The 26255-nt window shown below is 45.3% G+C and overlaps 1 protein-coding gene across 18 annotated transcripts in view; it reads right to left on the reverse strand.

Annotated features, from left to right (window-relative positions):
- Positions 1-26255, reverse strand: part of CELF2 (CUGBP Elav-like family member 2) — an 815728-nt gene that overhangs the window by 138380 nt on the left and 651093 nt on the right. For 15 of the 18 annotated variants that reach the window (XM_025445402.3, XM_049100929.1, XM_049100920.1 and 12 more), the window contains one exon: positions 23239-23435. In XM_025445402.3, coding sequence (XP_025301187.1) covers positions 23239-23416 — 178 coding nt within the window. In that variant the 5' untranslated portion in view covers positions 23417-23435. Of the gene's footprint in view, positions 1-23238; positions 23436-23609; positions 23841-26255 lie in introns of those variants that run through there. The other 3 variants (XM_025445403.3, XM_049100963.1, XM_049100958.1) reach the window with 3 other exon arrangements.

Here is a 26255-nt window from a genome sequence, read left to right on the forward strand (position 1 = left end):
AAAATTTCATCAATACATTTTCAGGGCTTATTCTAAAAATGTGTTGAATAGACATGTAAGGTTTGCTTTACACTGTACATATCATATATTTTTCCAAAAGCATCCAAGTGAGACATGAATAAATCCTCAAAGGATTTATAGATACTTAGAGGAGCAAAGATCTGTGCATAAATAAGTTAATACACGGTGGAAGGTGATAGGGTGAAAGCAAGAGGCACATATAAGTCTTTCAAGGAGCTGGAGAAAGGAGATTATTTTCAATCTGGAGATTTAATAAAAATTTGTTGGCAAAAACAGATCCTGAAAAAAGACAGGCTATAGACATAAAGAGATGGGGTCCAGGAATTCTATTTTATAAAGAATCAATCTGTAGGAATGGAGATTCTGAGGCAATTAGGAAAAATGGGAGTGGGAGGGATTATGGAAGATCTGGAAAACATGGCCAAAGACTCTGGGCTTTACTGACTAGGCAATATGGTGCCACTAAATGCTCATGTACTCTTACAAGTACTGTGACTCCTCTGGATAAAAAGGCACTTGAGAAAAGAATCAGGAGTAAGAAAAAGAATCCAGAAGAACAGACCGCTGCTTCTGGTCTAGATAGATAACCTTCCAGCCTGAGAATAGCTGACTGCTCTAAAGGGTTTCCAGGTCACAGAACAGGGAGAGGAAGCCAGGTAGAACTTGGCAGACATCCTGAGTTGAGAATTTGGAGCTGAGAGTATGGAGAGGAAAGAAAAAACTTCAAGAATGAGAACTAGAGAGGAGAGAGCAACATAGACAGAACCCCAGGGACCTAAGGAGGGTCCCCCTGAAGGATTTAGTAGAGTACCAGTCAGTGGATGTGAGTAAAGAGACTATCAAATACGGTGCGTGTGTGTGGGGGCACCCCAAATGATTAAAAACTAAGAATAGTGCCACTCCTACCAGCCAGACTAGAAAACGACTTCATGGCCCATTGGGTAGAGAACTCAGAAAGGCCTAGCCTTAGAAGTAGGAAATAAGTGGCCCTAGGATGGGTACCTACCTAATTTATCCCATAAGCAAGATTCAAAAGAACTGAATTGCTTGCAAGTATCTTAACTGCATGCAGAACAGAGCTCAAAAATTTTCAGAAGAATACAAAAATATCCAGGACTCAGTAAGAAGAAATTCATAATGTCTGGTATCTTGGTAAAGATTTCTAGGCATGGGGCAGCCTGGGTGGCTCAGTGGTTTAGTGCATCGCCTTCAGCCCAGGGTGTGTGATCCTGCAGACCCAGGATCGAGTCCCATGTCGGGCTCCCTGCATGGAGCCTGCTTCTCCCTCTGCCTGTGTCTCTGCCTCTCTGTCTGTGTCTCTCATGAATAAATAAATAAAATATTAAAAAAAAGATTTCTAGGCATGTACAAGGAGGAGGAAAACATGGTCCATGGTGAGAAAAATCAACGAACTGAAACTACCCAAAACTGATACAGATGTTAGATTAGCAGACAAGGACATTAAAATGACTTTTATCCCTGTATTTCTGCATTTCATAAGGTAAGTAGAAATTTGGAAAATATCAAAAGGACTCAAAATGGATTTCTAGAGATTAAAAACTATAATGTCTGAGATAAATGCAACAGTGGATGGGATGAAAGGCCAATTCAACATTAAAGAGAAAATTAGTGAACTGTGTTTCAAAATGAAATCTAGAGAGAAGAATGAAGAGGAGGAAGAGATTATGATGATTTCGAGTGGCCAACTATGTGAGTAATTGGAATCCCTGAAGGAATGGGGAAATGGAACAGAAAAAAAAAGCTGAACAAAGTGAGGGATGAAAATTTCTACTTATGATGAAAATTGTAAGCACACAGATCCAAGCAGCTCAGTGAAGCCCAAGAGATCTGAAGAAAACTAAATCAAGACACTTTATAATGAAAATTTTTAAGACCAGTAATAAAAAAAATCTTAAGACTGAAGAACAAAGTCATTAGTGGAGAAACAAAGACAAGGATGACACCAAATCTCTTATCAGAGACAATACAATAGAGAAGACTATGAATCTTTAAAAACTGAAAGAAAAACTCACAGATGCAGAGAATAGACTGTGGTTGCCAGAGGTGCGGAATGAAGGCAGGGAAATTAGGCAAAGGTGATCAAAGATGCAAACTTCTGGCTGTTAGATGAGTAAGTCCTAGGGACCTAACATACTGCATGGTGATGTAAGTTAACGATACTATATCATATATCTGAAAGTTGTTAAGAAAATAAATCTTAAAAATTCTCCTCACAAGAAAAAAATTTGTAACAATGTGAAGTGATGGATGGTAACTAAGGTTACTGTGGTGATCATTTTGCAATATACACAAAACTCACATCATTACATTTTACACCTAAAACTAATACAAAGGTGTATGTCAGTTCTCAACAGAACTGGAAAGAATAAAAAATAAAATACTGAAGGAAAAAACCTGTCAACCAAGAATTCTATACCCAGTGAAAATATATTTCAAAGACAAAGGTGAAATAAATGCTTTTAGACATAAAAAGTAAAAGAACTTAACCAACCAGATGATCCACTCTATCAGGAAGGTTAATTGAAGTCTTTTCATCAAAAGGAAAATGATACCAGAAGGAAATAGGAATCCACACAAAGGAATGGAAAGTATCAGAAATACTAACAGCATGGGTAAATATGTAAAATACCCTTCTTACTACTTAAATATCTTTAAAAGAAATCTGACCACCTCAACAAAAATAACTATGTACTGTGGGGTTTATAACATACATCAAAGTTGAATGTATGACAATAATAGTGTAAAGTCTGGCAGGGAGAAAATGGAGGTATATTACTCTAAGATTCTTAAACCTATATGTGAAGTTGTATACTATCATTTGAAGGTACACTGCATTGAGGTAAAGATCTATCCTACAAACTCGGAGGCAACTCCTAAAATAACAAAGTGAAGAGTTTTATAGCTAATAAAGAATATAAAATGTAATAAAACATAATTTCAAGAGGAGGCAGAAAAAGAAGAAAAAGAATAAAGAACAGAGAGAAATACCATGAAATGGTAGACCTAGAACCAACTTTATCAACAATCACATCAAATGTTCATGAAATAAATACTTCAATTAAAAGGCAAAACTTGTTACAAAGATTTACAAAGAAGTAAGATCCAAGTGTTGGCTGTTCACAAGAAATTCACTGTGAATATGAACGTACAAATAGGTTAAAAATGAAAGAATGGAGGAAAACCATTACAACACTTGTTAAAAGAAAACTTGAGTGGCTATATTGATACCTATTCAAAGTAGATTTCAAAGCGAAGAGTAATCAAGATTATTTCAAAATAATAAAGGAGTCAATTCATCAAGAGGACATTAAAAATGCTAAACATTTATGCACTGAGTAAGATAATTGCCAAATACATAAAGCAAAAAAATGATAGAACTGAAAGGATAAACAGAAAAATCCACAATAATATTTAGAGATTTCAACAGCCTTTTTTTTTTTTGAATAATTGATGGAATGAGGATATAGAAAATCAGTAAGGATACAGAATATTTTTACAACACTATCAACCAAACTGACATTTGTAGAACATTCAGTCTAATAACAACATCATATCGATTTTCAATCACACATGGAACATTTACCGAGACAGGCTATATCATGGGGCATCCAATAATTCTCAATAACTTTCAAAGTCTTCAAGCCATTCAAGTGATGTTATGTTCCCTGGCCACGATGAAACAGAATCAGAAATCAATAAAAAAAAAAACAGCCTCTGAAAACTCTTCAAATGTTTAGAAACTAAATGACATATTTGAATACCTATAGGTCAAAGAAGATATCAAAAAGGAACTTAGAAAGTATTTAGAACTGGTTGAAAATGAAACCACGGCACATAAAATTTGTGAGATGTAGGTAAAGCAGTACTTAGGAGAAAAGTATTAAAAGTGGTCATCAAGAAAGGACAAAGATTTCAAATCAATGACCTCAATTCCACCTTAAACAACCAGAAAAATGAGAGCAAATTAAACCCAAGGCAAACAAGGAATAAAAATCTAAGTGGAAATCAATAAACAAAAGCAAACAAAAAGAACCAAGAAAACCAAAGGCTAGTTCCATGAGCAGACAAGTAAAATCGAGACATTTTTAGCCAGCTGAAGGAAAAAAAGAGAGAAAGCATAATTAACCAATATCAGAAATGAAAGAGGGGACATCACTATAGATTCTACAGATATTAAAGGGATAAAAGAATACTTTATGCCAATAAATTCGGCAATTTAGATGAAACAGACATATTCTCTGAAGGAGAGAAACTCAACAAGAAACATATAACCTAAACAGACTTATTGGTACATACAGGCACATATATACATACATTTATTACAGATATGTCTACTATACTAAAGAAATTGAATATGTGCTTAAAAACCTTCTCACAAAGAAAACTTGAACCCCAGATGACCTCTGCATGAATTCTTCCAAACATTTAAGAAGATAATAACAGAACTCAACACAAACATTTCCAGGAAATTGAAAAGGAGGGAATACTTCCCAAGTCACTCATGAGGCCAGGATTACATCAAACCAAAATCAGCTGAAGAAATTAGAAGAAAATCACTTAATAATATTCCTCCTGAACACAGAAGCAAAGATTCTGAGTAAAATTGGAACAAACGAATCCCATAAGGGCTGCACCTCATGATAAAATGGGATTATTTCCCAGCAACGCACGGCTACTTTGACATCAAAAATCAATCTGTGTGATTCACCAAATTTATGAACTAAAAAAGAAAGCCATAGGATCATCTCAACAGATGTAGAAGAAGCAACTGACAAAACTCAACATCCATTACTGATGATAATTCTCAGTGAAACAGGAACAGAAGGAAATGTCCTCAACTTGATAAAGGGCATATATGAAATACCTACAGCTTATATCATACCAAATGGTAAAAGACAGAATGATTTTCTTCTAGGAACAAAAACATGATAATTATGTCCATTCTTAACCGCTTCTACTCAATTCTGCCCTGGAGTGTTTAGCCAGCGCAAGCAGGCAAGGAAAAAAAAAAAAAAGACACCTATACTGGAAAGGAAGTAAAACTGCCTTTTATGTGTGCGTATGTGACTGTGAGTTAGGTTTTCTTTGATAAAAAACCAAAAGTATCACCGGTAAGAGAACACAGTAATAAAACTTCATCAAAATTAAAATCTGCTTTTTAAAATAAGTGTTAAGAGACTGGAAAGACAAGAGGATGGGCAGTAAGCATTTGCAAAACATGGGTCTGGTGAGGGTCTTGTATACAGAGTAGGTAATTCTCAAAATTCAACAGTAAGGAAACCCAATTAGAAAACTGGCAAAATAACTGAACTGGCACTTCACCAGGAAGAAATGTGAGTGTCAAATAAGCACATGAAGAGATGAGTGTCTTCAGTCATATGAAAATTAAAACCATAATGACGTATACCAATAAACACCTATTTAGAATGTTTCAAATTAGAAACGCTGATTATACCAAGTGTTGGCGACACCACGACAAAGGGACTGGGACTTCTACGCTGCTGGTGAGAACGCAAAATGGTACCATCGTCTGAGAAAATAGTTTGGTAGTTTCTTATAAAGTCAAATATACACCTACCATACGATTCAGCCGTTCCACCCCTAGATGTTTCCAAGAGAAACAGAAGCACACAAATATTTGTTCATGAAGGGTCACAGCCTCATTTGTGAACAGTAAAAAAACAAAACAAAACAAAACAAAACACCCCTGGAAACCACCCAAAGGTGAACTGAAAGACAGTGGTAAATCCATCCGACTCAATGTCCCTTGGCCATTAACACAAAGTACTGATGGGCTTGAAGTGCTGATACTGAATCTTGAAATACTTATGCTGAGTGAAAGACCTCAGGCCAGAAAATGGCATATGCTGGAGGACTGTAATCACACGAATTCCAGGAACTAGAAACAGCGACAGAAATCATCTCTGGCTGCCTGCCTGTGGGGGTCAGGGTAAGGAAGGGATCAAGAGCGAAAAAAAGGAAGTTGCTAGGGGTGAAGAAGATGTCACTGTCCTTGTGGCGAGGGCTCCAGAAGTGCATCCACATTAACACTTAACCAAATTTTACACTTGTAGTAGAGTCAAGAGTATTTTCCATTGATGATGCTTCTGGAAGGCTGTTGGGCTACACACAAGACTCTAAGAAGGTGGTACAGATGGCAGTGGGCGGGGGGAGGAATGGAAAAAAAAATGGCTGGAAGAACACAACAGCATCGAGTGCCCAAGATCTGGAGCTTGGATGACAGAAAGTGAGGTGTTCTGTTGACAGAAACCGTCAACAGAAACGGGGACAAGCGGCAGAAGAGCAGGTGCAATCAAGTTGTGGGCATGATGTGGGCCGGCGGGACAGCTCATCCCAAGGGGAAGTTTATTATTTTTATTTTTTAAAGGTTTTATTTATTCATGAGAGAGGCAGAGATACAGGTAGAGGGAGAAGCAGGCTCCCTGCAGGGAGTCCGATGCAGGACTCGATCCTAGGACCCCAGGATCACGCCCTGAGCCAAAGGCAGATGAGATGCTCAACCGCTGAGCCACCCAGGTGCCCCTCAAGGGTCAGTTGAAAACCTCAGGCTAGAAGTCAAGGAGGCAAGAGCCCCTGCCTTGGGATGCTCCATCCTCTTCTTCGACTTCACACCCCTCCCTCATCCCTCTTGGGTGGGTACGTTTTCTTCTGTTATACTCTGGGCCCCAGAGGGAAGGAAAAAAACACCCCACCCTGGAAGAGGTCCGTTCACCTAGCATGTGACCTTCAGGGAACTTCTAGGCTCACAACCAGAGGCAAAACCCACCAGGTCCTCATCTCACCGAGTTCCAAAACTGCACTCAGCGACATGGAGCTTTCACAGCCTCGTACAAAGGCGCCGTGTGTGTTGGCGCTCCGTGACTCAAGGGCTGTACGAACACGCGGAGGGGACAGGCCCTGTGCACCCCAGGACCGAAGAAACTAGAAACGGGTAAGACCTATGAAGTCATTTCTCCGTTTGCGGCCCCACTCCCTGTTTCGCCGGTCCCTGCCAGGATGGAATTGTTCCTGAGAACTGCAATGTGGCTCTTCGCAAAGGAGCCAAAGGAAACATCTGGAAGTCTGGCGGGGATTCAGGTGAGCGCGCGCTGCGCAGAGGGCTCGGAGCCGGTGCCGGCAGGAGACTGGAGCTACAGAGTGAACTGCTTTCCTCCTTCCTTATTGTATTTTAAATGTCAAAGCTTTTCACACTACAGTGACACCCTAAAATGATTCTCTTACTTCCGTTGCTTCGGTTGAAACAATATTTTTTCATGCTCCATAGAGTGCCCACCAGCTGATTCAAAACCAGGAATGCAGCGGGGCACTCTATATCAACGTGCCACGAAAAGGAAAAGGAGAGGGGGGCGGAAAGGTGGACTAAGCTGGTAGGAAAAAGGATCCCTTTCTCTTAATTTGTTCTGCAATCACTCACCCAACCCATGTCTAGGATAGTTCTAAGGGCCTGTATTAAAGAAGTTCTACGAGGTTCTGTGAAGTGCACCAATGGACTAAAACAGCCCCCAGTTCCCAGGAGCTTCCAGTTCAGTAAGACCAGCGCACACCCAACTACAGCATGAAACAGGGAGCCTTGTGCATGGCGGGGGGTGGGGGGGGGGTGGGGGTGGGGGGTGAGGGGGGAGGAGGGAGACAGGGTGCCACAGGGATTTCCAGAATGGAGAGGACATTACTCCAACGGGGTGTCCAGAAGGAGCTTTTATGAATGAAATGGCATTTGTGCTAACCTTTGAAAGGCCAGCATAGACACAATCGGAATTGGGAAGAAGAAATAACACGTCTACGCAGAGGAAACAGACGGGAGCCGAAATTCCAAGGAGTGCTCAGGGATGAATTCAGTATGGGCCAACAAACATTATTAAGCACCTGTTGGTTACCTGCTGGGTCAATGGCAGGCATACAGAGCCGTCAAAGGCAGCTCCCACTCCAGAGGGGCATTCAAAAACGCAGCGCCTTCTGAAGTGAAACAGGTGACTTCAGTATAATAAGAAATACCAAGAATAGAGACGCACCCAGAGGGCTGTAAGGAGCCCCTGACGCGGGGCATGCAGGAGCACGGGTTCTCAGGACAAACTACTTAGGTCCGAATTCCCCCACCTGCCACCTGACTTTTCTCGGCTGTATCACAGGCTTGCTACATGCCATCTGCGCCCCAGGACTGTTGTGAGCACGCGTGGGGTCACGCTGTACTACTGTAACCCTTCATACAGCCAGGTACTCAGCATAAATACCAAGGCGTTGTTCGGTTAGTACTACCGAGGACTGATCCTGCTTTTACTGAGAGGCCAGCTTGTTGGGGCTGCAGGCTGTCTGCAGAGGGGTCGCTGGCAGGAGACCCAAGGGCCCACCCAACCTCTCTGAACGTCAGGGCTCTAGGAGAGAGCAGGCGGGGCCTAGGAACGGCTCACTACAGGCAGGTGCTCAGCAAACCCGAGGAACCATCAGAGCCATTCTGCAGGCGAGGAACCCGAGGCACGGAGGTGCCAAAGAACCTGCTCTTAGTCACAAACCAAGTGGCCTGGAGATGTGGGTCAGAAATGAGCACTTTGTATTATATAAGACTGATGAATCGCTCAGCTCTACCTCTGAAAGTCATAATACACTGTGTTGATTAATTGAATTAAAAAAAAAAAAAAACACCACGATGGATCATGGGTTGATGGTTACAGAAGTAATTGGCCAGTGGAGGTCCTTAGACTATTCAGGCTGCTTTTGCATATGCTCAAAATTCTTCACAATAAAGTTCTTTTTAAAACATGTACAATGCATTTACGTATGGACATGGAAAATGGGGAAAAAATGATACACGCTGCCTTTCTGACTCTACCACTGTCCAATTCCAGCAGCGCTTTCTTGGAAGCTGGCATTTTATTTGGTGGGAAGGGGTGAGCAAAAGCAAAACACGGCATGGAGACAAGCCTACACCAGGAAAAGCACACACCTAGACATCGCATCTCACACCTGTACAGTTTTACAATTTATGGTACTCTTTCACTAGCTTGTCTTTTTTTTTTTTTTCCTTTTGACACCACATTACTGAGAGTCCTAAGCAGGCTAATAATGAATAGGGACACCTCAGCCCGGTATACTTGGGGGTGCTGACAGAGGTGACTTGGGGGCAGTCATCCCCAGGGGTGGAGTGAAAGGTTTCTGTTTCAGAAGAGCACACCTCCTGGACACCCCCCCACCCCACCGTGCCCCCCACCAGACTCTGAGCTCCCAGTGGACGTGGGCCACACCTTCCATCTCCGCATCCCCAGGACACCACACTGCACCCTGCCTGGCACATGAGGCTCTTAAAACACTTTCTAAGAATGAATAAAAGCCTCTCTGCTTCTCAGCAGTAACTCTGGAAAAAAAAAAAAAAAGGTAAGTCAGTGTTGGATCGGAGAGATGGAGTATTTCCCTCACCCATTCAATCTGCAGCTAATTCTGAGTGCCCCTCTCATGCCAAGTGCTGAGCTAGGCCCAGCAGTTTTAGGGATTAGAAAAGAAACAGACTTCTACCAAGTAAATGTGTGCTAGTTGCATGAAAGATAATTATGAAAATAAGCATTATAAATTCTCCAAGATTTTCAAAGTGTGCCTGGGGCTTTAATTTTTACGGTGCGGCATTATGTGCCTATTTTTATTTGAATGAATGCCAGGGAAGCAAATGGGAGACTAAATTGTCTTTTGAACTCCACATTCAATATTAAGGCTTAGATGTAAGGTCATATGGAACCCACATGGTCTAGGTGAAAGAAGTAGAAGCATTATAAAAATTATTCTGAAGGATGTGTTAGATTTTAAGGCCAGATCGGCAATCTTCCCTGGCATTATCAGCCTTGCTCAAAATATCACTTAATCTTTGTCTCAGGTTCCTCTTTTATAAAATGGGGGTGGGATCTGCTTGGGGCAGCGGTGGAAGTGGCTGGTGGTGGTGGGGGTGGTGGGCAAGAGAGGATGCGACAGGGCTTAACGGTTTCCTCCCTTTGAAGTGCTCTAAAAATAGAGCGTTTTCATCACGAACATGTAATGGAATATGTGTCAACATGGCATTTCATGTTGCTAGGGCAGTCCGACCACCAGTTTTACAAATCCGCGCGCAGCTCTTCAGCTAAGGCAAGCAAGGAGCAAGGCACGGAGAGCAGGCCTCTCTCGCATCTTCTGGGGGCCCTGGAGAGAGGAGGCCGGCCTCCCCGACTACCCACCAGTCGGGGCTCAGCGATCCAGCTCTGCCGTCTGATGCACACTCTTCCTGAGGCCTCCTAAGCTGTCACAGTTGTATGTGCCTTGGAGTTTAATCTGTGGCGCCAAAGCCTGACATGTCCCACTTAAAAACTGTTCCTCCTAAGTACAGATTAGCCAACAATTAGGGGTGAGGAAACCCCCCCCAAAGACCTGATTTTCAAAATGTGCCTTGAATTTATTCATTACCTTAAGTCTTCCTTCAGGGAGATTAGAGCAAAGCCTGGGCTCTTGGAGGCACTGTCTCTGTGGGGATGCGGGCTTGGTGGCGGGACTCCCCCCCCACCCCTGGCCCCCCGATCTTCCGCCTCCGGGGTGGCACATCACCCGTATTGGACTTGCAAAATAGCTAAGCCCCGCCACCATCTGGCAGCTGTACGGTGGCCTGCGTAAAATGAACCGGTGGTCACAATCCAGTTCCCATTAGACAGATGTCCACTTCACAAAGGGAGCACCACGCTCAGCAGCGTGCTTGGCAAAGAGGACGGAGGCCTGAGCCTGGAAATCGCGTTCCCTGGTTCTGCCGAGCCAGGTTGCATGCTCGGTGGCGTGGGAAGCAGGCCAGGGAGAGGATGGCAGGTAGCATGAGCAGTTCCAAGAGGGCTACTTTATATTTACCGATCCGTCTAACCCCCTTAAGGAAGCATCTCGAAATGCTTCTTAGAGGTCTTCTCACTGGGATAACTGCTGGGATGCAAGGCTTTCCAAACGCAGCTTTTGGCTTATGGAGCCACTTCGAGGACCACCCCCAGGGACACAGGGAGCTCACTTGGGAACTGAGGCCGAATGCACCTGCCTGCAACCCCCTCTCCGGCTGCGGGCAGGGCCGGCGGAGAAAGGGCCCTCTTCCACCTTTCCTGGCTAATGATTCGCCGTCTTGCCCCAAAAGCACTAGTTATCATTCAATCCCAAAGAGAAAGGGCAAACACAGTGGTCCTTTATTTCAAAGTCAAAGTGTCCTATCTGCCCGGACAACTCGTGAACCTCCTACAGGCCACTTATGAAACGAAAACCCTGCTTGTTGTCTTGTCGTTGATGTTTTTTATTTAATCTAGGGAGTGAAACTAAGTTGATCTGTCTCCCCCCAGCCTTAAGGAAGTGGGAGGTGCAAAGGAGAGGTACGTTTCCTGCATGGCAAGGGATGTATAAATTAGGCAAGGCTTCCCACTGATTTTTTTTTTAAACCCATACAAACAGTTGGGTTCAGGTCCCCTTTTGAGCAACTGAAAATTCTTTACCAACAATTCACGCACACAAACGTGAACAAACAAAAACCAGACACTCAGCTATACAAACACCAACTAACTTGACTTAAAGGGGAATCTAAGCGGCAGCCCAGAAAGTGAAAAAATAGGAAGGTCACCACTTTATTGGGTTGCAGACTCTGTACTATGCTGGTGTCAATGACTACAATGTGTCTCAATATTAAACACAGTCCAATGTGCCGAGCAATATGACGTAAGGCCTACAGTTATTATCCAGAGTCCATGGAAATTTGGGCCAAAGCAAGATAATCAGACACAATTATTCTGAAAGAGCCCGTTGTCCTCGAGGCCAGGACATGAGGATCAAGAATTCTGAATAATTACTTAGGCTTGGAATCTATAGGAGGCCCTCTATAGAGTTCCAAATATTTGTTTTGCCAACATTCATACTCTTTCCCCAGAGATCCGGGTTTTTACTGAAGACCCCTCCCCTTGCCCCCTCTACCATGCCCTTTTCTTTCCCCATAAAATGTTGATTTAAATCATGTATGATATTTCCTAGCAAACTAGCTGAGGAAGAAGCATTAGAAGGTTTCTAGGCACAATTTTTTTTTTTAAGATTTTATTTATCTATTCATGAGAGACACACAGAGAGAGGCAGAGATACAGGCAGAGGGAGAAGCAGGCTCCCTGCGGGGAGCCTGATGGAGGACTCGATCCCGGGACCCCAGGATCATGCCCTGAGCCGAAGGCAGATGCTCAACCACTGAGCCATCCAGGTGCCCCCTGTTCACAAAACATGTTGAAAAGCCTTCCTAAAGCACAGAGTTTACAAAGTCTGGATGCCATGACCACTTTTTCATCCCCGTCTTCTTGTACTCTAGCTACTATATGCTACTCACTCTTCTTTATCCACTTGCCACCATATGCCAGGCACTGCACGAGGCCCTTTACATTCAATATTTTATGAATAATTTATTCCTCAGTGGTCTACCACGTAGGCAGTAACACATCCACCTGAAGAAATGGGGTTTGAAGAAATTAGCTTTGTGTCACCACGAAGTTCAAAACAAATGTAGGTGTGTCATCCAAGTGTACAAATACAAGTATACACACACACATACCTCCTACAAAGAATAAGACTATTTGTGACTCGTTAGCATCAACTAGATGCAGATCCATCAAGTAGGGGCCAGACATCCTTCCAAAGGACCCTGTGTCGAAGACGTTACGCGGAAAGAGGGTACTGAGGGCCAGTTGACACATCATCCGTGTCTGGGCTCTGCTACAGGAAGGCAGAAAACTGCTTATCTTTGCATTTTATGGAGAACCACCCAGAAGGATCATTTAGTGGCAACTTTAGCCTCTTCTTGTCCTCAACTGCCAACAGGGAAGAGAAAGGAGGAGGAGAACAAAAGATGAAGAAAAAGGGAAAGAGGACATAGGCGTACGCTGTTGAGAAGATAAACATTGGGCTCCTTCTATCACATGACCTTGGGTTCCCCTAACTCTCTCTCTCTTCGTCTTTATCATACAAACAGCACAGGATTTTCTGCACATGGAGCCACCTGAGTGTACTTCCCGTGAGAGACAATGCTCCCACGCACAAAATGGACACCGCTGAATCCAAAGTTGAGTCTACACTTCCAAAGAACTTATGGCCATCTTGCCTTTAATACTGTTCATTTCCTTCTCTCCTTCTGGGGCAAAGAACATGCCCTGCTCGTCTTTCTATTCCCGGCATTGAGTTCAATGTCTCGCACACAGTAGGCGCCAATAAATGTTTATTGCCCATAATGGTGCTTTGGTAAACACTTTGTTAGCTCTCTGGGCCACATCGTTCATCTCTTCTGGTCTACATGAAATGGGATCCAGGGATTTTGAGGCCCCAGATCCCTGCTACAAAAGGGCCAGGCGTGAGGCCTCATGACAGCACCGGCCAGAGGTCCACTCCTGGGGCTGTGAGTTAGCGGGCTCGCCATCTCTGTAACTTTCATCATGTTCTAAGTTCACCACCTCTTCTGTGTCCAAGTTTGGCTCAAACTCTACACTTTGCTGCTGTGCCAACATTTTAAGTCTGAGCAGCAGAATCCAGGGGTTTAGCATTAATTGAAAGAGCTTATCTATATATAGCCTTACTCTGCACTTCAGCATCTTCAAAACTTCAATCATATTCTCTCTCTCTCTTTTTTGAGAGCACAATCCCTCTCTTTTTATGTTTTGCTACAGCCTTCCTCCCTTTTCATTCTTGTGACTCAATGCTCTCAGGCCTTTTAAGTTAACCTCCTGGACCTTTCCATATGGGTTCACCTTCTTAGACCTCTGCGATTCACGCTGCTCTCCTCTGGAAGGCCTCCATCTCCTTGATGCATCTTCAATACCATTTCCTGCTATTGGGCACAGTGGTCTATAGAGGAGCGAAAAAGTTCTTTGTGCCAGGTGGTGGATTACCTGTTCCTTATCACTTGGTAATGTTTAGCATTCGGGGGGCCATTTTGACCTTGAACTTGCCAGAGGCATTGTTTCTTGTGCCCTCCACCCTATGATTATGTCCCTTTAGTGTTTGTGATGCAGTTCCCCTTAAACTATAGGAGTTTAAAAAAAAAAAATTTTTTTTTTTCCTACCCGAAACTAGAAAGGCAGCAACAAAAGAACAGCAATTCACAGGCTGAGCTGGCAAGAGACTCTGTACACTGCAGATGACCCTCAAGGATCACTATGATGTCCAGCCACATATGTGTTTGGTTGCAGGACTCACCCTCCCTAGACTTAAGGCCTAACATACCCCAAAATACTTTATAATGATCAGATTCTGGGTTAATCAAGGAGTGTGATAAGTGGATACTCCCTTTTCAATCCTTTAATTCATCTCTGATTCCAATTTATGATCCCCCTAATGGAAATAGAGAAATTACATTTCTTTATTCTTCCAACTGATCACTGTCCAAAGTATATTTCTCTGATCGGGTTTCTCCAATTTGAATTAATGCCCAAATGTGGAAACTGGATTAGGGGCATCTTTCTCAGTAATTTACATAGAGAGTGAAAAAATATTGATCCTAATACCTATTCCTGTGGTGTCTCAATTGCTGTCCCCAGTCTCCCAGACCCATTAGTTTTTACCATTATAACCTGGCCCTGTTCAGCTAACTAGCTCTTTTCCATCTGCAGCGAAATCTGCTTCTGTGCTGCTACCTATGTGTCTGCCTACCTGCCTTGAGAAATCCATGTTCTCATAATTCATCATGCCACGGATGCCTTTATTCTGTGTTCCCTTCCCCATCACATGTGCTCGCCAAAGTAGATTGGAAAATACCCTCACACACTGGAAGGCCCTGATTCTTTAATACATATAATTGGTCTAGTTCACTGCAAGTCTCTCTAGTGTGACACCTAATGTATCGCTGAGATACCTAATGTCCAATTTTCCACTGAATTTTACAGTAGGGGTCAGAACATTTCCAATTCTCTTGACCAAGTGTCCTAAAAGCCAACATACTATCATCCATCATTTTTTGTTACCACACTATGAAAACCCACATCAGTCTGTTGCTAAATCATATTATCTTAGCCCACCTTCTATGTTTTCCCATTTGGCCAATTCTCTTTTCATCTTTTTTTTTTAGTTTCCAATGGTTGGAAGGTTATATGATTGTTGTACATTTATTCATAGTGGCACATCCTGGGACATTTATGTCTGGAGGGAGAGCGGGTCTTGTAAGGGGTTTGGGCAAGCCAATATTTGAAGAGAAAGCATGTGAACGGATAATCTCAGGATCAGTGAAGTTTGGACTAGGAACAAAGAATCGGGGACCTCGTGCCTAAATCTTGTTAGCATCTGGGGCCATATGTCCAAGAAGAAGATTCAGTCCTTAAAAGAATCCACAAACACAGGAAAAAGGGTTGTAGCTCTACTACCAGCATTGTACATTTCACCATGGTTGGAATTATGAAAGACAATACATTTTTTCACATGGCATGTAATGACTTTATATTTTTCATGCCAGCATTCTAAACACTTCTAAACAATAGCCTAACTCTGGTGAACGATAAATTCTGATTAGAAGCAAAGCTTGAAGAAGAAAGCAAGCCAATCTTTCAACCCGATTGCCTGATCATCTGGGGTCTTTGGAGTGGAAGCGAGTAAGGGAGGGTAGGTCATGCGACACCAACTCTCAGGCCCACGCACATGTGTTCCAGAGAAACTCACAGCACCACCCTAAGAAAGTACTCTCTTTCTGGCTGGGAAACTGGACCTCTCATTTCCAAAGACCGGTTTCATAATGACCCACAGTATGGTAAGCCAGGGTGGTTCACTTGTGTAACTGATGAGAGAGCAGGTCTAATGTGGAGAAATCTGATTGGGGGCACATAAAAAGGCAGATAAGACCTCTATGCAGGCAAACTGCACATGCACTCACTGGGAAATGCAAATTGTGAGATCATCTAGATTTAGCTGTTTTAGTCAACCTGTGACACGTGTTGGAGGGATCCCAACAGATGTAAGCCATGGAGCTCTGGGCTGACTTTTCATGCAAATTTCTACCAAAAAAAAAAAATCCATTCTCCTTTCATCCAGAGCCTGTTTTCTTTATTCTTTGGCTACATTAATTCCAGAAAGGCAAATCTCCTAGGGACAAGATGACTGGGGACCAGCTGATGTCCCAAACAGAGGAGAAGAAAACAAAAACGATTAGAAGCTACCTTAAGTAATTTCTTTTCTTCTTTGATATTGGCTGTGTGTGTCCCCTGTGTCTCCTCCCTTCCTTTTCTTCCTCTTTTTCTCTCCAAGGATGTAAGGATCAAAATATGCCCAGGACAGATATTATCTGTCCTTTGATATAAGTGACAGAAATTCAGAGCTGGGCTAGGACAGGCATGGTCCAGTCTCAGCATCAGAGTAGGGGGTATTGAAAGGGATTCCTTCTCACTATAACTCAAAGGAGGCTAATTTAACATTAAAAAAAAAATTCATCTCAATTAGTGCTGTGGGTTTAGTCTGTATGAATCAGAATTATTTACAACTCCATGTAAAAAAAAATGATTTGTTAAGTCCTTCATACAGCCATATGATAAAACTACTGACCCCCCCTCTCACAGGGAGGTGATAAGGATCCCTGCCTGCATGAATATAAAAATTCTGACTGCATTTTACATTTATCCTGTAGGATCTCAGTCAGCCAACAATGGAAAGATGTCACAGGAAGTTACACAGTGATTTCTGTTAACGTAAAATTAATTCAGGATGAAAGATCCTTCCTGTGGGCCGTTGAGACAGCACTACCAAAACTGGGGCTGGCCCAGAAAATCTAGGGCAGCAACCCTAGTTTCCGAGAGATTTAGGGCAGAAATCCTATCCTGACTTGTATGTGCTGAAATGTAAAATTGATTCTTCGTCTTCCTGCATTTTGAATTCTTTCTCATTTACGGATTTTGAGATGACCTCGCTTAAATATTGCAGGTTCCAAGTCCATTTCCGGTACTTACAGGAAGTTTCTGACATGAGTAAGGAGAAAGGAGAGGGATGCAACATGGAAATGCTCCCACCGCAGCCCTCCCATGGGATTCCTTCCATTAAAAAGGTCAAAGGTGTTCTCTGCAAGCCTTTCACATTTTAAAGGTTAAAGTTCAGTAAGAGAGCACCTCTTTTCAGACTATACCACCAGCATGCCCACCTGTCCTGACTGAATATACGATCTGTAGGCAGGTGTAACACTGCCCCGTGAGGATGAAGGAAAGTGAGACGCATTCTCTGAACGAGCTTGAGACAATAAATAGTTCTAAGTCTCTTACAGGTTCTGGGGCCGGGTCTCATGCTACCCTAACACAGGAGAACCTTCTGGACTGGGGGCGGTCCTCCTGTTAAATTCTGAAATGAAGAAAACGAGAGCAAACTTCGATTTTATTAATGAAGGCCTGCAGACTGAAGTAGAGGCTTTCGGAAGGGAAGCAGTGACTCCCAGTCTGTCCTGGTGGACGGGCAGTGAGGGAGGGGCTCAGGGTCCAGGTTCCAGGGGATCAGGGCGAGCTGCTGTCTACCTGGCCAACTGCAGTCTGACCAGCAAGAAGATGAAATGGCAGCTGCCCCCCCCCCCACGACGCTGCTCTTGTGAAACTGCAGAACTCTTCCCAGAGGAGCCCTGAGTTTCATTTTTGTTCCACCCAGAACACTCTGGGCTCTAGGCACTTCAAGAGCCACAGCTGCACAGCTCTTATGCCATGACCTCCGAGCACATTTCAAGAAAAAAGGAAGTTTTGTTCTTCAGGCCTGTGGCACGTAGTGATAGTCGACACAAACCACTTCCCGTTTCTAGCTCTCTTTTGGGTGAGAAGTTGCAGAGAGGGAGGGAAGGAGGGGGAGAGAGAGCAAGAGAAAGAGGGAGAGAGAAACAGGGAGGGAGGAAGGCAGGGAGGGAGGAGGAGAGGTGATCAATGAGGCCTTAAGTCAGGACCCAGGGCCTGAGGCCATCCTCCAATTTCAAATGTTAAGTGATTTCATTCAATTACTGAGCACAGAGCCCTCAGTTTTCCTTCCTGTAAAATCCAAGTAACAGTGAACTCAATGATGTTCAATGATAATATTTAACATTTGAGCTTAGCAGAATGGAACTAGCGTTCATCACAGAGCATGCTTTCTCAGGGTGCTGTGATCCTGGGTTATAGTTATGATTAGAAGAGAGATATCAAGAGAGCCATGATCCAAGGAACACCACGTACCAACACGTAGAGGCCCAGAGTCTTGGCTCAATGAACACAACCTTCTGTACCTGCCACCTCCTGGCCTGGACCTCGTTCGTGATTGCCAACCCTAGACCAAGAGCCACCCCTCCTGTGCCTTGATCAGCTTCCCTACCTAAGGTCGCAGAGAACATTCCAACACACTGACCACCCTTCCTGACCTTCCCCCCACACCTGTCCAGGTCCTCTCCGGCAACAGGTGATCCCGTTTCTGTGCTCACTCACAGAACCACAACCACCAGGGAGGGCCCTCCCAGCTATCAACCCATGCCATCCAAGGTAATGGGGCCTCTGATGGGAGAAGTACTGGGTTTTCCAGAACAGTTGTTTTAAATCTTTTCCATTCTCCTTATGTCTTCCGTTCCACCAGCCTTCTCAGGAGTGAGCTGTCTACTGAGAAGAAAAGGGCATCTGTATTGTCTAGTTCCCTCCATTAGACTGAAATTTGCTTGTCGTTACTTCCTTCTAACTGTTCTGCCGTATTAAACGGGGCCTCCTTTTATCCTTTCCCATGGTTCTTCAGCCACTCTTTTTATCTCCTCAAAGACCCTGATTCCTGTCTTCTTGGTGCTTTGAGTAGACAAAGCTTCACCTTATTATTTGCATAAAAAAATAAATAAAAAGGCAAGACCATTAGAAAGGGCCATCTCTACTCACAGACCCGTATGTAAACCTGCATGATCGCAACCTCCACTCTTCTGAAATGCTCTCAACGTCCTCCCAACCACAAAAGTCAGTGGCTTTCCGTGACCCACATCCTTCCTGACTCTACTGTGGCACCGCAGACTCAATGGGATCAAAGCTGAATTTAATACTCTTCTCCCTGTTGTCCCCTCCACTGCTGACTGCTCTCCTACCCCTCCCAGGGAAGGCAAAGGATGACATCCTGCTCATCCCCGCCTCAACTTAGTTACCAAGTCCCCCTTCTTTCCACCACCATCATGTCTGTGTTGCTCAGGACACCCCTTTCTCCACGGCCACAGCCACAGCCACCAGCATCTCTGCTCAGGCCCCATGTAGTTCAGCCAATACACCACACTGGTCTCCCTCCCAGAGCCTCCACCGTCTAGCCAATACAATTCTAATATTTTAGCCTGAGAACGAAGGTCTTCTTAGAACTGGCTCTAGCCTCTATTTCCAGATGTCATGACCTTCCCCCTTCCATGTCGTTTCATGGATTTCACATTTCCTTCAAACTCTGGCAGGATTCATAGTTCCCAGAACCTGCCCTGCACTTTCTCACCTCCCTGCCTGCAATCAGGCCAGTCCGCCCACTTGTAAGGTTCAACAGTCTTTCCTTATCAAAATCCTATTTTTCTCTTTGAGACTCGGTAAAGATGCCACATCTTCCCGTCTCCACAGCTGCTAAATCTTCATTCTGTCCCTGAACTTCCAGAGTTCAGATATGCTCTTCCCTCTCTTATCCTTATCCCACGGTCTTCAATAGTGTTGTTACCTATAGCACTGGCCTCATTGTCCCTATTAGATTTCAAGTTCTTGGGGACAGTGATAATAATAGCAACTACAATAGTAACCATCACCACACAAGCTCCTATCACCTTCCAGGTCTGGGAAAAGCATATAACTTCATCTCTGTGACCCTATGAGGATGGTCTCCATCCTCAGATGAGATTAAGTAACAGGCCCAAGGCAGGCACCCAAGAAGTGGAAAAGCCAGAAATTGAATTTAGGCTTGTCTGACTTCAAAACCAATGCTCTTAACTACTAGGTCGTATTCCTCACCACCCATAGACTCGACCAATAACCACTGAATAAAACATCCTCTCCATGAGTCCCAGTCGATGGGACAGTTCACTGAGCGGGGTTCCCCAGAGCTGCAGAATCTGCCCTTGTCAACACGTACGTGAATAGGGAAAAGGCATGAACTTTTACAGGATGCTCTAAAAATACAGAACAAAGTTTTTTATGCCTCAAGACTTAACAGAACATCAACTGCAAAACTAGAGAAAAACCTAATTCACCTGGATTAGGTAATAACCTGATTTTGTCTTTTTCCTTGGAACCACTGATGTCAGTGAGGCAATGAATCAAGGCCGTTCCAAAAGCCCGACTTAGATCATTTAGACCGTGTTTAGCTGGAGCCTCCAAATTCTGCTTTCTGAGACTTTGCCATCAGCCCTGGGAAAACAGGATGACTGTATTCTGTGTAAATGTGGGGTCCTACTGCACGTGTGCACGGGAAAAGACCACGCGGCACACTCAGGTAGAGGGTAAAGACAAGCTGTGGCTGTTGCTCTCTATACAAGTGGCTAAGGGCTATAATCCTCTGAAGGGAATGTCATTATACAGCTCAAATCCCATCACAACAAATACCGTTACAACAGAGATATCTGTATAACAAAAATCCTTTCAAGCTTTGGCTGACAGCCCACGTACTTCCAAGCAATATTTGATGTGAGATTTGGAGTTCACAGTAATGGGAATTGACCTATATTTCCAAAGGTAAGATTTGAATGATTTCATCTGTAACTTCTATCCCAAGATACCATGAGTTGGAATGATGTACAATCTAAACCCATGAGCATCAAAACCAAACACAAAGGCAGGTAGCAAAGCAACCTTGCTCGTGAAGGACAGAACTCCTTCCTTTCGTTTGGGGAGCCCTTGGGTAAAGGAGAAAGCCTCTGACCCCCACCCTGAAATGGAGCGGAACAAAGGTGGTTTGTGGCCTCATCACACTGAGATGAGCACATGTTGGCAGAGCACATGAAGACAGAAGGAATGTGTTCAAATTCCCACTGTGCTACTCACTAGCTGGGTCCCCTGGGCTGTTTCTTAACTTATGCACAGCCTCCATTTCCTTCCTCATCTGCAAAATGGGACAACCAGCACCCACTTTCAGGGTTTTGGCAAGAACTAAAGGAACAGACCCCTAAAAGTGGGCCTGGTGCATGGCATGCGTGCTCCAAGAAGTTCATTCCCCTGTTGGGCCTCCTCGTCCCTCCAAGACTCTGGTCTTATGCAAACTACTTTGATGAAGTTACTTGTAAGGCCTAGTGAATGAGGCTAACACAATATAGAGTCTCGAACACAGTGTGGTAAAGACAGTGCTCTGAGGAACACTGGGGAAAAGAGAAAATGGTAGAACCAGACTGTGCACAGCCTCTCAGATAAGGCAAGGTACGTGTAAAATAAAATACAAGTCATCGGGCCAAAAAATAAATGAGTCTTGAGCCACTATGTCAGAGGACATCCTGAATGAACTGAGATCAGGACGCATGTTTTCCTAGGCTGGGGTGAACTATGGCTGCTGCCCCCAAACACCAGTTTACTGCCCCTGGCCTAGTTCTCCGTGGGTGTCATCCTAGACGGCAGGATGGCCTTTATTACATGACTCTTTAGCTCCAGTTGAGCTCATGGTAGGGTCTTTCCTCAGAGAAAGACATCCTATACCACAAAAATTAAGTATTAAAACAAATTCTAGTCTTCTCCATTGGAGACACGTGTAGGTGAATGATTTAGGGACACCATCAACACACATCTCAACGTCGCCCCCAATTTGTGACATTTTAAGTCCTACTGAATTTTAGACAGGTGATTTTTTTTTTTTTTTTCAAATTACGGGACAATCATTTTTGGTGACAAAATTCTAGCCAGCTATTTTGAAAACACTCTCAGTGTTACACATTTTGAGACAGAGAATGGGAGTCCTCACCTTTATAAAGTGAGCCCTGGCTTAAAAATCTCCAAAGGTCCCCCCACTAAGTACTATCAGACCGCAGCAACTCTAGAGGGCACGAGGTGGCCCACCATTTCTCAGAGTCACGGAGCATGGGTCTCAACGATGCTTTACTCCTCTCCCCTCGCCTTGACAGTGAGAAAGAGGCTCAGAGAAAAGTATGTGCTGATGCTCATGTGTTCAACTACCGTATATGTGCAAACCAAACAATGAGTTTGCAGGACCCCTCGTGAGAGGCAACAGAGAAATAAAATATTGGGGCGACCCAAATGCCAAGGTGCAGAGAAAAAGAAAGTGTGAGATCCACTGAAAGACAGGAGAGTCCCCCCACGTCCCCCCACCCCCGGGGCGACAGCCCAAGAAATCAAGAACAGAGAAAGAACAAAAATACTCAAGCAAGGTTGAAACAGCGACAAAGACCAAATGGTAGGCAGCCGAGAGGATATTTTAAATTTAGTTCGCACAAAGGCCGGTTCCAACACACAGAAGCTTCCACCCGGTAAAGAGGTTTCCGGTCTCTATTTTAATAACTGAAACCCCCTCTCCCCATCACCCTTGCCTTAAAATGGAGGCAGCAAAAACCACCAGATTGTACACTTGAATCTCCCCACTGCTAAGGGCGTAAACCACAAGCATTTCTGAAGGTGCGCTAACTACCTCGGGCCACTAGGGTGCTTGCTGCTTCCCGCCCGAAGAGGCACATTTCACTTAACGATCCCCATCGAAACCCCCAAGAATTAACGTCCCTCTTCAAAGTGTCCCCTTTATTCCTTAACCCGGGGGTATCACACCACGCATTGGGGAGGCATCTCAGGGCCACCCCCCCAGGTCCCCGCGGGCTACGGAAGAGTGAGATGCCGTCGTAATTGCACAGCGATGATGGGGAGGCAGGGGTAGGAAGAGTTGGCTTCGGAACTGCCAGGCTGAGCAGCTGGGGTGCTCGGAGAGGCACCCACTGCACCTGCGGGGCGCCGAGTTAGTGACCTGGGGGCGCGGCCCCGCTACTCCCCCCTCCCCACTGCGACCCGGGCTGGCGCCGTCCACCTGTCCGTCCACCTGTCCGCGGGCGGGCGGGCGGGAGAGCGCGTGGGGAGGAGCTGGGCAGCTGGGCTGCTCAGGGCTGGGCTCCCCGGGCGGTCCTCCCTCCCGCGGGCGCGGGGCAGCCCCCCCTACACCCCCCCCGCTGGCGCCCCGACCCGACCTGGCCGCGCACCCCCTCCACTGCCGCCGAGCATCCATCCCCGCCGCTGCCGCCGAGCATCCATCCCCACCGCCGCCGAGCATCCCTCGGCCCGCGGTCCCTACCTTTACTCTGGGGAGGGTTCTGACTCCGGTCCCGGAGGACGTTGATCTGATAGACGGCTCCGTAAGGCTCAAAAAGTTCTTTCAGCTCCTTTTCCGACCAGGACCGGGGGATCTGTCCGACAAACATCTTAATGGCATCTGGGTCTGGTTGGTCTGAGTGATCCAAAGCGCCGTTCATCTTGTTGGCTGTGCCGTTACTGTCAAAAAGGGAACCGGGAGCCAGAGTTAGGGCTGCACGGTGGAGGGACAGGAAGGAAAAAAAAGGAGGGTGGGGGTGGGGGCGGGGAGGCGGAAGGAGGAGGAAGAGGAGCACGGGGCAAAGTGCCTAATGAGTCGGAGAAATTTGATGAACTAAAACAAAGCGCAGGCACCATGAGGTTGCTCGGCGGCAGCGGCGGCTGCGGGCTCTCACTGCAGGCTGCGGTTCAGCATCGCCGCCCGAGCCCAGGGCAGCGCCCCGCCGGCTGTCACCCGGGGCGTGGACATCTTGAAGCCCCGCTCGGGAGGCAGCTGCAAGTTAAGTGCAGGTCTCGCTCTGCAAGGCGGCCACCAACGCATCCGCAGCGTTATCAGCCCCACACTGGCTCTCGTGTGCAAAGCAGGGCAGGGCTGGATTTCTGCTGGGTTCTCCCCTGCTGCCGCTGCTGCCGCCACCCCCCCACCCCACCCCACCCTACCCTACACCCCCACCCACCCCACCCACCCCCGCCTTTTGGAGGTTTTTTGGAAGAGAGGAGAGAGGTGGTAATAATAAAGTCACATGAAAAGAAAATGAAACACTTGGCAGTCCGTCAGATGACTAATGCAAGATGCTGGTGATGAATTTGCAGAGTGCGCGAGGCATCCATGTGTGCATCAAATTAGTACGTTGTTGCTGCTCAGAATGGAAAGTGCTCCAGCAATGCGGCTCGGCGCAGCCGATTGGCTGCCCACGCTGGAGAAAAGGGCCGGGGCGGGGAGGGGGCTCCCGTTTAAAAAGCGCATTGTTTATGGGATCCAGGCACAAAGGGTTTAATTCAGGGAGGCAAAGGCGATCTCAGAAATGCCTGCTTTGTGCCGGGGGAAAAAAAATGCAGCCCCAGAAAGTTGAGTTCCCACTAAAGGACACTGAATATTTCAAATCTTTCACACTCCATAAATTGCTCTCTGTATATCTGACTTCCAGATGTTGTACTTGAGTTCTAAACAATCACACGTTTGGGAGAGAAAAGAGGAAAGTCTGTCTTTTCTTCTCCTAGCTTCAGTAAATATTTGGGGCTGATACAGAGAGCAAGACCATAAGCTTTTACATATCAATCTTCTTTAATGCTGTTTCCCAAAAACCCTCATTTGGAAGAGAGAACGCTCTCGTTTACAATTCTGCAATTCTAGTCAACATCATGCACTGTGATGGTGAAGGCATTTTTTTTTTTTTAATTTGGATCCCTCTTATTTGAGCTGCAGCCAACAGTAAAGCAAAATCCCCTACCTCTTCATCTCCCCTCCCACACCCACACCCACTCCTTAAGGCCCCCAAACCCACCCACTCTGCCAAGCCACAAGGCTGAATGCCCTGAACAGCGTTCATTTGCAGTATGGTGCTTTGGGTTTAGCATCTCGTCCAGCGACAATAAAATACACCTAAGCAAGTGCAAACCCGACACACGACTTGCAGAGCCCACTCCCATGACCATTGGCCAGCCCCCAGCTCAGGAGGCAGAAAGGTCAAACAGGGGGCCACGTGCACTAAAACTTCTCTGCAAATGGCAGGTGTTATGTCACGGCAGCCTGGGGATAATAATTAGAAGATGCTCAAGGATCTTAAGGAGGGCTCCTTATTATGTGAAAGCAAACCATCAAGGATCACCAGAGCACCTGCAGTCTGCTGTGGACCCAGGGTCATCCTGAGCCCCAGATTAAAAAAAAAAAAAAAAGACCCTGCCTGATGGCTAAAAGACAAACGAAATGCCTGTGGGAAGGAGAAATCCTGAATTCATTTTAATCCCGAGAGGAAAATGATGGCAAATACTCTTCACTAGGTCCCTGCTCCAATTTCCACTTTTTTCTTATTTCCCCTTATTTTACCACTTAATATTTTTTTTTATCCTTGAGATAAACAATCAGACTGTCTAACTTGAAGCACTTTCAGAGCTTTCTCTAATCAACCTTATTGTTATAAAAAAATGTTCTGCTGAATAAAATATTGAGTGCAAGATCTACTTTCAACAATTTAGGTGCCATGTAATGCTTGTTTATATCAGAGGTTGATCGTTTATCGTGTTCCTGTGCACCTGTACTGTACACGTCCCCCTCCGAGGAGTGGGTGAGCACTGGAACCCCTTGGAGCAGACTCCGGGGGTGGGGCTGCGGGCCAAACAGAAGCAGGGCTCACAGCTCCCTGAGAGCAGAGAGTGTGGCAAGATGTATTTCTGGGGCAGGAAGGACTGTGGTTACTGCTGCTGACAATCAGCTAGGACGAAACGAGGAAGGCATTGCCACAGGTCTCAGCTAACAGGGAACGGAAGTTCCAAAAATGGGGTGTTGCATCTTGTCTGTGCAGAGCCCAGTTAATACAATGGAGGAGTCAGGGATGGGACACTAGTCCTGATGTCTGAGCTCAGAATACAGCAAGCATCCCATCATTGTCTTGCCCACCCCTCCCAGGGGTGGGGGGAGGGCTTTTTCGTTTCCTCAAAAAAGTACTCATGGAGGCACCCAAAGGAAGGGAAGCTGACAAGAGGGTTTGTGCCTCTAGCCTGTGCTCTTTATGTTGGGAAGTGCATATTCATAACCCTTCCCCATCAGCCATCCTGCAGGGATGCCTGCAGACCTCCGATCATCCTGAGGCGGTGGGCTGTCACGGCTGGGGACATGGGCTCTCAATTCCGGCATCACCACTTCCCAACTGTGCCACTCTGAGCCTTAAACTCTTCATCTGGTAAGTGGGAGCAACAGTTGCCATGTCACAGAGTCGGGTGCTTGTTCCAGAGCACAGCCCAGAATAAGTGTCTAAGGAGTGTTAGCTTTTTCCGCTGTTA

This window comes from Canis lupus, chromosome 2, assembly GCF_003254725.2.
Source record: "Canis lupus dingo isolate Sandy chromosome 2, ASM325472v2, whole genome shotgun sequence".
Classification (NCBI taxonomy): Eukaryota; Metazoa; Chordata; class Mammalia; order Carnivora; family Canidae; genus Canis; species Canis lupus.